Raw genomic sequence first — 11,456 nt, forward strand, 5'->3', positions numbered from 1 at the left:
TCTTTGCTTGGTTAAATTTTGTGTTTTCACCAACTTTTCAATCATATTCTTAAACAAATATGTTTTAGCGTAATCAAATATCGGGCCTCGAGCCACAGTTTGGCCACCCTGGTTCTATGTGTTTTTCTATCATCTGTGTCATCACAAAAATTTGGTCTGCAGTACTCCTGTTTGGACGGAATCCACATTGGTATTCTCCCACTATTTTCTCTGTGTACATCTTCATTATTTCCTGTATTATTCCAGTTAATATTTTGTATGCAGTGTTTAGCAGTGTTATTCTTCTGTAGTGTTAACATGCTGTTTTACCTCCTTTCTTAAGAATTGGGCAAATAATTCCAATTGTCCATTTTTCAGGCATTCTTTCACCTGTCGATATTTTTACAATCAATTCGTGGATCGCGTTGATTATGCTGTATCCTCCATATTTGATTAGTCCTCCCACTACTTCGTTTTCTCCTGTAACTTTATTATTCTTGAGTTTACCTATGCAGTTCTATACTTCTCTAGTTAGTCGGTGTACTACCTCTTCATTCCCCTCGTTCTTATCCTGTTCTTCTTCGTTTATTGATTGTTCTTTTAAATTTAGTAGTTCTTTAAAATATTGGGCCTATCTTTGCAGGATTTCTTTGTCTTGCGTTAGTAGTATGGCTTCTTTATTCTTCCATCCTATCATTCTTAATTGGAATCCTTTCTTCAGTCTATCCATCGCCTTATAGAATTTCTTTCTCTCGTTTTGTTCGTTGAGTTTTTCCAATTCTTTTACCTGGTTATTTATACTTTCTTTCTTTTCCTTTCTGCACATTCTGTTGGCTTCTCTTAATTCCTAGTATTGCTCACAGTTTTGTTTTGTTTCTTTAGCCACAATTTTCTTCCTAGCATTGTTTTCCTCTTGCATGATATTTTTACACTCTTCATCGAACCAATCCTCATTCCTTACATTTTTTTCTTTTCCCTATTGTTTCTTCGGCTACATCCTTCAACATATTTTCTATTTTCTCCTAGTCATCTTCTATGTCCTCCTAGTCCTATTCATGTCATCTTCATTGTCTTCTTGTAGCTTCGCTGATAATATTTCCTGATGCTCTTGTTTTGCTGTCTTATCTTTGAGTTTGTTGGTATTCCACATTTTTCTCTTTGTCGTTTCAACGCTTTGAATTGTTACTATTTTCTCTTTGATTACTGGTTTAACTAGATAATGGTCTCAGTCACAGTTTGGTCCTTGACAACTTCTGACATCTATTACTGATGATCCATGTCTTTCTGATGTTAGCACATGATATATTTGGTTAACTTCTCCCGTACCTGGTATTTTTCACGTCCCTTTATGAATCTCCTTGTGCGGGAACCACGTACTTTGTTTCTTGCCGCAAATTCATCTAACATTTTACCGTTTTCGTTACTGACCTCATGTAGTGTGTGGTTTCCGGCCACATGACTCAGGAAATCTTCTTTACCTATCTTGGCTTTAAAATCCCCCCATTAACAACAGGTGATCATACTTTGGGATTTTTTTTTTGGACACTCTCTAAACTTGTGTAAAATTCTTCTTTATGCTGTTGTTCTTTTTCCTCAGTCTTAGTGTGGACCGATATTACTGTGATGTTCCTAAACCGTCCTTTAAGTCTAATTGTGCATAGGCTATAGCTAATCGGCTCAAATGCTAGTAAGCTGTTCCTAATTCTTTCATTGATCATGAAACCTGTAACTCTGACCTGTTCTTGTACTAGGTCCGCTATATAATACTGTATAATTCTGTTTCTTTATTCTTCCTGAATCCTTTCATCTTATTTTTTGGAGCACTTTCAGCAGCAATTTCTCTCATTTTTCCCGGTTCATTGATCTTACATTCCATGTAGCCATTGTCAAGTCATTACCATTTGTCCATTATTTAAGTCGCATTTCTTTACATCCATCATTCCGAGGCTGCTCTTTAGGTTTCGTAACAATTTATTTTTCGGGTGTAGAGTTGTTAGCACCATGCCTAACCCCTACTCTGGAGGACTGGATTTTTTTGTCGGGGTTTTCTTCCCTTAGACTTTGGAGATTCCTCTATTAACTGCAAGGCAGCAGTGCCGGTTTGGGTTCACCCCGAAATCTTCCGGTACCCTCTATATCTAGAAGGCATTCCCCTATCTGCTACCTAGAGGAGGCGCCAGTTGATAGACCAGCAGCTCCACACGGGTGAAAGAACACGGAAAGAATGATATTTTCCGGTGAGAGAGAGGGCGCGCAATCCTTTCTGGATCCGTTAAGAAGCAACGGAGTTAATATTTCATCATTTCATATGGAAAGGATGGAAGATTCGAAGATGTGCAAAATATTACCTGCTATAACACCTGAGAAAAAATTAAATGAAATATTTCAGTTTAACGTCTCGTGACCATGCTCTTTAAGCTAAAGAAGACGGATGGTTAATGCAAGTGAATGCTGATGAAGAATTGGCGGAATAAGAATGCGGAAGGAAACAAGAGTACCCAAGAAAACCCACGGGCACGATGTTGTCCACCATAAATTTACTTCATCGAAAATCGAACCAGAGACCCCACACACCAGAGGTTGTAGCAGTATGGAATATTGGCTAGTTTGTACAAACAATACACATATACCAGACTATTAGTTGATACCAAACTACCTTAATCATCTTTTCTCGTTGAAAGAGTTATATTTTCCCTTGAGGCGCGCGACACCTTTTAGATCCATGACTGGAAAACAGAAAGTTTGTACACAGGTGTCAATCCCACTGAAGACGTGTACCCACAATATTTGTAAAACGGTTTTCGTCCGCCCTTCCAATTGTTGTTGTTTTTTTTTTTTTTTTTTTTTAAGTATCTTAGGTCAACTATGATCGAAAAAAGTAGGGATGCGCACGAGACGAGTCGAGACAGGATTTTCCTGACAAAATTCGAGTCGAGACGCGTCTCTTCCAATAGAGAAATATACATTTTTCGAGTCGAGACATCACTTTTACAGCACATTCTCGAGACGAGACAGCCACAAATCTTGTCTCGTGCGCATCCCTACAAAAAAGGATCAACCATGCAGCAATTCACAAAGCAATATTAGACAAAGTGGATATAAAGAAAATAACACAAAAATTTGTTTAAAAATTGTGGAAAAAGGTAGTTTTGGCCCTATGAAGATGAAGGTGGAGTAAACTGTAAAATAACATTTTTTTTTAGATAGCGAATTTAGCGAATTTAGTTTAGTAAAGCAAATTTAGTTTAGCTTAAAAATAATTTTAAAAATTGAACTAATTTTTAAACTAATGTTGAGCCTCATTTACATTAGTTGTAGCTTTGTAGGGCTAAAAACCTGTTTTCAATACTTTATTGTTTCTGAGTATTCACTTCATACTACTTTTTTTAATCATTATTTTGTTTTTGACGTACAGTTGGTGTAATTTAGCTAAAATTATAAAACAAGTTTTAAATTTGCTGTTTGAATAATCAAACACGCTGTAAAGTGTGTGTATTTTTTTAGTACCACATTATATAAAAAAAAAACTAAACTATCAAAGGTAAAAACAAAACACAAAAATGTTTAAATTTTTGTTTGCTTCTTAATCAAAAATACTTCAAAATGCAATCTAAGAAAACTATATTCTTATTTTCCGGGAGGGTCCCTCGGACCTCCGCATTCCTGGGGGTATTCCATATACCCCAGTCCCCCAGGTAGTCTGTGTCCCCAAAGTTTATGTGCTGCTGACGACAATGGGTTTACATCTCTCCATTTCAGCCCAAAATAATAATAGGTTCAGAGGGGGTGCCAAATATTACCTGCTGTAACATTCGGGAATATTAGCTAATTTGTACCAACAATCGGTTTAGAGATCATTACTCACATATATTGACAAAAAGAATATTTTGTCATCTGTGGAAACAACACTGAAAAGGCTATATTTTCCCTTGAGAGAGCGTGGACCCCTTTATAGGTTCGCCAATAGACCAGGGAAAGTTTACATCTCTTCATTCATGCTCGAATGGAAGGTTCGGAAGGGGAGCAAAATATTACCTGATGTGACACTTCTGGATATTAGGTAGATTGTAGAAACAATAAACTGAGAGCAGATTGTTGATCTAATATATTGATTTAAAAATATATATATATTGTCTTCTCGTATCGCTGAGATAGCATAAAAAGAGTTTACGAGTGACGTACTAATGATTTACACTAATTTTTTGTCGTTCCAGGTGCAATGAACCATTGAAGTTGGGAAGGCAGTCACAGGCATTTAAAATCTTTCCTACCAATTGTGAGCGTCACTAGCAACCAGGACGATAGCAGCTCCCTGTGCAGCCCATTTCTTCAACCTCTGTGAGTGTTACTAACGGATAACATGGAAAATGATTATGGAGGGCAGCGCTGGACATCGTGGATTCTATGAAAAGAGGGCGTGGCCGCTGTTGAAATCCATAGGCGATTTGTGATAGTGTGTGAACATGCACGGTCGCGAAAAAGTGTACAACTGCGTAGAAGATTGGAAAGTGGATAGTACCTCGGCGGAAAAAAAGTGACAGTCACAACACCAGTCACCATTGCCATTGTAGAGAGGACCATTCAAAAGATAAAATGTATCACATGTTCTGAAATGGAGAATGCCACAGGAATAATCAAAAATGTCCTGCAGCACATCGTGTACAACCACTTACAGTTGGGAAAGTCAATGCACGATGGGTTTCAAAACTCTCGTTTCCAGAGGAAAAACAATGTCATGCGGAGTCGTGCAGGAACTTCTGTAACTTCATGATCCCGAAGAATTCATGTCTAGGCTTGTGACTGATGATGAGACCTGACTCCATTACCATGAGCCGACAACAAAGCAGAAATCAATGCAGTAGAAACATCATGACAATACGGAAGGTGGAGCCATGATTAACAGTACAGAGCATGTGGATGTCCTCAGACACTTACTACGTGCTATTCAAACGAAGCGGTTTGGAAAATGGGCAAAAGAAATGATTCTGCATCATGATAATGCACGTTTTCATACCAGCCGGGAAACCGCTGCTGCCATTAATCAACTAGAGTTTACAGTGCTGCCATACCCTCCGTACTCTCCGGATTTGGATCCCAGCGATTACCACCTGTTCAGGGCAATGAAGAAATCCTCTGCGTGGTTGTTTTACAAAAAAAAAAATCATATAAAATAAATAAATAAAATAAAAATGTAAAATAAAAAAAATGTAAAAAAAATAAAAATAAAAATAAAAATAATGATGATGATACTGATATTGTGTTTCTGTATGATGTTCCCTTTCCTCGAGACTATGGCTGCGTGAATGTGTCACTGACCGCTGAACGCGAACCCACCGGGCCCAGACGAGTAAGCTATCAACACCCACTGACCCATCCACTACACCAATCATCTCCGGAAAATAGAACTCAAGTTGACCCTAAATATAAAGATTTCTAAGCCTCCTTCATTCTCACTCGCAGCCCAGTATCCCGATCCGCAGTTCATAGCCTGCATCCCATCGCGAGATAAGGTTACAAACTACAATCCGACAGAACAAGACACTGACCCAAGAGTGAAACTGACGGTGAGTGCTTCGAAAATCTAAATGTGTGTGTTTACTAACCCAGATAAAAAAATTCTCGAATCAAATCTAAATCGCGCAACGGGATGGAATTTCGAAAAAAAAAAAACTGAATGCCAAAGTGAATTTAGTTGATCCTATTAACGAAGTGAAATTTCCTGGCAGGTCTGTGATTCCAACCCCGGTCACACTAAGTGAAATCGATTCTGTGAGTTTTCAAGACGCTATATTTACTTTCGTTACGTACTGCTTTAAACACTTTACTTTCTGAGTACCAACAATACTATTGAAGTTACTTTACTACATAGTTTTAAAATAATTAGCTTTGCACTGGACAATGAAAGATTTTGTTTCGACTCGCACACTTTATTACACTAACTTTCTGTATGATAAGAAATAACAGGAGAATACATTTAAAAAAAAAAATCGCAAAGGTTGGAAATTGAGGAAATTCTTGACATAGCTGAATGGGTACCATCATTGCATTACATACTCTCTTCACATAACATGAACAATTCTACATACGTTTAGTTTAGTCAAAAACAATTTGAAAATAAAGACATTTACTACTATAACCACATGAGCCTTGTACTACACAGGTACCACTTATTACGGCTGTGTGCTACATACTATACTTTCTTTTCTTAGTATTTTCTCTTTTAGATACCGTTGTGAAAGTAGGGTCAGCGCGGAGGATTTATACCAACAAGGTGACCTCCCTTGTATGAGCTCAGACCTCATCCACTTTGATTCCACAACAAAACATTTTCTTTGAGACAATACATACACTAAATAAATCTACATGAAAAGAAAGTACACTTAACCTAGTTCCTAGCCTAACTATCTAACTAACTTAACCTAAAACATATAAAGATCACTTTATTCAACAGATTAATAATATAGCACACACCCTGCCATTCTACCGAGGACGTATGGGACGTCGACCATTCAGCTTTAATTTTGAATTGAAAAAAAAAAAGTCTTAAATTATGTGCTTAAAATTCGAATTTCTGGTTTCTGGTGAAAGGAATTCAAAATACACGACGAACGTGTTGTTGTTGACGAGCATCTCCCATTACCAATAGCTATGCAAGCACCCTTATTATCAATGTGAGTCGAAACTTTGTATACATTTTGTCTCATCGTATTCAAACTAAAGTGAAGGTAAGCACAAACCAGAGAATGGATTTAATTTTGTAATATAGCAGTACGGAAAAATAATAAATAAAAAAAAGAATATACGAGATTACATATTTAAAATATAATTTTGGGGTGAAATATATGTACTCGAGAGTACACACATTTCTTGGACTGTTGGTAACAAACATCCACACTGAAGCTCCAAAAGAACAATTTCTCCCCCCCTCCATTGAACGAGTGATTTATGTCACATCGCAGATTTTATATATAGTATAACTTAGGGAAAACTACGCAGCGTTTAGCACATTTTATAAGGCATCACAACACCAATAACATAACACATTTTTCCAATCCGGAAGAGGTTAGAATTTAGAGGTTCTCACGTGGCCAAAACAACAGAAAATTTTGATGCTATCTTCTATAACTTACTTGGATTCCATGGGAAAAATATAGAATACTTCTCTCCCACGTCTGATGGTTGTTGTTATTTTACACCAGCTCTCGAGGATGGAGAGCCTACCTCAGTGCACAAAAAATAAAATCATCGGATCTGACATCCATGAGTCGACAGTGAAGATGGCTTTTCCCCCAAACCACTTTCGGTCTGACGTGAAAGATTTGCTCTCACTGCAGAAAATCCTATGTCCGTTGAGCACAGCAACCTACTCACTGCCTTCCATATTATGTCCACAGATATCAAAGGTATCAATTATTTTGTGTCGAAACCTTTAACTACTTCTCTTTCACGTTTTTTTTTTTTATGGACGGAGATAATCGTACGTCCATCACTAAAAACCGCTTCTGGAAAAAGACAATGACAAAGGGAAGAAGATCCCTAATTGGAGGTTCATTGTGACGTAACTATACGATGATAGGTGTTTCTATCAAGATCAAAGAAGCCGAAAAATCTCAACCACACCTGTGATTGCGGAAGATCCAATCACAGATAATTTAGATTAAACAAAGGGATGCTTCAAGAAGCTACTATGGCTGACTTTACAAATGAAAAATTTTAAAGAAGATTTTTGAAATAAAAATTTTGAATTCTTTTGAAGATCCCCTAAGCCAAAAATATGAATGAAAATTGATTGGAAAGGATTAAATACGACCAGATATTACCTTATTTCCCAAAATAATATTATATTTTAGCTAAATATACGAATAATTATTCAATGTAAATATATTACCATATATTTCCCTCTAAATATACTAAAATCATTAGTTCAAGGAACTTAACGCAAATTTTGCGGTCTACTTCAAATCAAGTCATTGATTAATTATATATTAAAAATAAAATTTTAATAAATATTAAATTCATATATATACTGGTTGCCCAAAACTTCCGGGCTATGTTACATTATACGATGTATAAGGTAACATCCTCCGGGAGCTTCGGGAAAAAAAAAATCTAACTTAGAATTCCTAAGTTAAGCTCCTTTTTTTTTCCTATCCTAACATTTTAATCATAAAATACACTAATGCAATGCAATCAATATAGGAAATGTTTTGAAAATTTTTCAGAGACCTTAATCCTAACAAAGAATTTATAACTACACTAAACGAACGAAAAGAAAATTGGACACAAAATAGACACAAAACAAACAAGAATTACCTTAATCTAAATTTAACCTACGATTCTCTTTCTTTTTTTTTTCTTTCTCGACTATGTTTTGTTTCTGTTCAAGGAATCCATATCGCAGTCCTCAATCTCCCTTAGTGAAAGCAGCGACATGCATTCTCTGAACTATTCCTATTTACTTCCGGTGGCTGCGTCATCGGCGGCATGAACATCGTATACGGCGGAGGCCAACCAGTGGACATAGCCATGTTCACCGCTGGGGAAGGAGTGGATGTGGGAGTTGCCACTCCTCCTCCAGGAGGCAAATTCGGCATGTATCCCGGATAGGCTTGCGCTCCCGGTATGTGGTTCGAACTCGGCGCGCACTGTTGGGATGCACCTCGATGACATCCAAAGTTCATTGCTCCCGATTGGTAGTTAGGGTTGGAAACATATGGAGCATTCTGGTTTCCGTTCCCCCAGTTTTGCCCTCGGTTGTTGAACCAGGGTCTTCTGGCCTGAAAATTTCTTCTTCGACCTCGGTTCCCCAAGAATTGATTGCCATTTCCATTTTTCTTGGCATCACCATTCTTCTTTACTTCGTCCTCCTCCGTCTGCGACGAAGTGTCTTTAGTCTGTTGCGCCTTTCCGTTCTTTTCGGTCTTTTTTCCTATCTTCGCCTGCCGAATGTGCAGACGCTTGAATTTCTTATCTGTCACAGGTTCCACAGGTTCCGGATGACCTTCTATTTCGGCTATCTTAACAATCAGATGCTGAATATTCTTGGGCTCCACGGCTCGCAACAATTTTGCATCTCCAGCTGGCAGACAATCTAGGACTATTTCAATGAGTTCTGTCTCATCTAGATGTTGTGCCACAGCATAGTATTCAGCTATGACCTTCCAGGCAAAGTCAGTTAGCCGGTTATACTTGGACCGGTCAAATTTCATTCCTTGGATGAATTTCTTCTGCAGGCGTTCCATCCTGGCCGAGAAATAGTGCTCCTTAAATAGACGCACAAAGTCCGCATAACTGCTGATGTCTTTGCAGACCGTTTGGTACCAAGTCTTGGCCCCAGCCGACAAACAACACGGTACCAAAACCATGCGTTCGTATTCCGACGCAGAGATTATCTTAAACGCCTGTTCTAAACTTTCAAGAAAAGACCTGGCCAAACCATATTCTCCAGTGAAGTTTGGTAAGTGATTTAGTTCCGACAGCCTTAAATTTAACGCTCTATTTCCAGAACATCCCTCATATCTGCCGGGATTCAGGGGAGAGTTGCAGCCAATCACAGGGCTCTTTGCATTATTATAATTTTGTCCAAAATTCGAATAAGAGGTATAATTTGGGCCAAAAGGTAAGTTGCCTGGCATCGATACCACTGTGTGACTACATACTCCCTCCGGAATTCCAACAAACGAAGGAGTCCTGTCTGCGGCACTACTGGACACTACATGAGTTAAGCTACATACATTGGAAGTCGAGACCGAAGCCTGAGACCACGTCAATAAAGGATTTAAAGCCCTAGAGGCAACCTGACCACTCATGATATCCCCACAGGCGGGACTGGAATTGTTCGTGACCAACGAATGCGAATTTAAGTCAAACGGCCAGACATTCTTAGCGTGAACTCTGGTCGGCTGACAGACAGAGACTGTCACCGTTGGGACAGTACGAGTCTCCCCAACCGAAGAGACTGGTACATCCACTCGGGTGTCAGAGTCTGTTCCGTCAGAGTCAACCCCCTCATAACCAACAAAGTCACGTGACCGCTTGCGACCGACACGACCTGGTTTACTTTGCTCCTGATCCTTCACCAAAGTTTGGATCTTAGCCTCGAGTACGTCATAAGATTTCTGGGTGCTCAACTCGAGATGCGATAGTTCTTTGGCGAGCTGATCACATCTGCGATTTTGCTTTTCTACTGACAACCGGAGATTCTCCTCAACGGTGTCCACCCGCGTTGTTATCGTATCCTGAAATTCCCCCACCGAAGTGTATAAATCGCGAACTTCGTTCCGGAGGTCCGATACGTCCTTGTTTACATTTTCGACTCTTTCATTTACAATTTGCTCCATTTCCGACTTTAACAAATCAAATTTTTGATTCATCGCGTACAAATTATTATCTACCTTTTCAAATCTTTGGTTCATAATACTGTCAACCTTTTCAAATTTTTGGTCCAGAGTTAAAGTTAAGGTTTGACTAAAACGTTCTAACATTTTTGCAAGGTCTGTCACGGATGCAGGTGAACCTGCAGTTCCAACATTCTCTCCACCGTTGTGTAAGAGTTTCTCTCCCGAGTCGTGCGTCGCGGTGTTCGGTTCACTTTCACTTTCCTGTGACTTGGAAAGCGAGCGCACAGTCAGCTTTTTGGCCACACACGTTTTACAATACCAGGGCTCACTACACTTATTTAATTCTTCTACCTGCTCGTTAGTTATATCATAGCACTGTGCATGCACCCATCCAGAACAACCGTCACAATACACACTGAAGCCCTGTATTTCCTCACTACAACACACATATTCATCCGGGCTACGGGATTCAGTACTTGACCTGCTACCAGCAGACATCTCCATTTCATATAAATTGTTTTCCCCAAGTTACACATATACAAACTTAAGAGTGACTACACATCGTTCAAGGAGTCGTTTGTCACAACAGTCCCCATTACATTACACTGCTCTTTCAATATGATTCACTTAGCACTCGCGAAAGGTTGGAATAACAGATCCTGGCTGTGGAACGCCAATTTTACAAAAAAAAAAATCATATAAAATAAATAAATAAAATAAAAATGTAAAATAAAAAAAATGTAAAAAAAATAAAAATAAAAATAAAAATAATGATGATGATACTGATATTGTGTTTCTGTATGATGTTCCCTTTCCTCGAGACTATGGCTGCGTGAATGTGTCACTGACCGCTGAACGCGAACCCACCGGGCCCAGACGAGTAAGCTATCAACACCCACTGACCCATCCACTACACCAATCATCTCCGGAAAATAGAACTCAAGTTGACCCTAAATATAAAGATTTCTAAGCCTCCTTCATTCTCACTCGCAGCCCAGTATCCCGATCCGCAGTTCATAGCCTGCATCCCATCGCGAGATAAGGTTACAAACTACAATCCGACAGAACAAGACACTGACCCAAGAGTGAAACTGACGGTGAGTGCTTCGAAAATCTAAATGTGTGTGTTTACTAACC

General features: G+C 38.8%; 1 protein-coding gene across 1 annotated transcript in view; it reads left to right on the forward strand.

The window, feature by feature from the left end:
• LOC145693676 (uncharacterized) overlaps positions 1–4,943 on the forward strand; it is a 206,828-nt gene extending 201,885 nt beyond the window's left edge. Inside the window, exon 16 of the mRNA XM_081769923.1 lies at positions 4,194–4,943. Coding sequence (XP_081626049.1) covers positions 4,194–4,202 — 9 coding nt within the window. The 3' untranslated portion in view covers positions 4,203–4,943. The remainder of the gene's footprint in view (positions 1–4,193) is intronic.
• Positions 4,944–11,456: the final 6,513 nt, after the last annotated feature.

Source organism: Thermobia domestica, chromosome 8 (assembly GCF_964235325.1).
Source record: "Thermobia domestica chromosome 8, izTheDome1.hap1.1, whole genome shotgun sequence".
In the NCBI taxonomy this organism is placed as follows: domain Eukaryota; kingdom Metazoa; phylum Arthropoda; class Insecta; order Zygentoma; family Lepismatidae; genus Thermobia; species Thermobia domestica.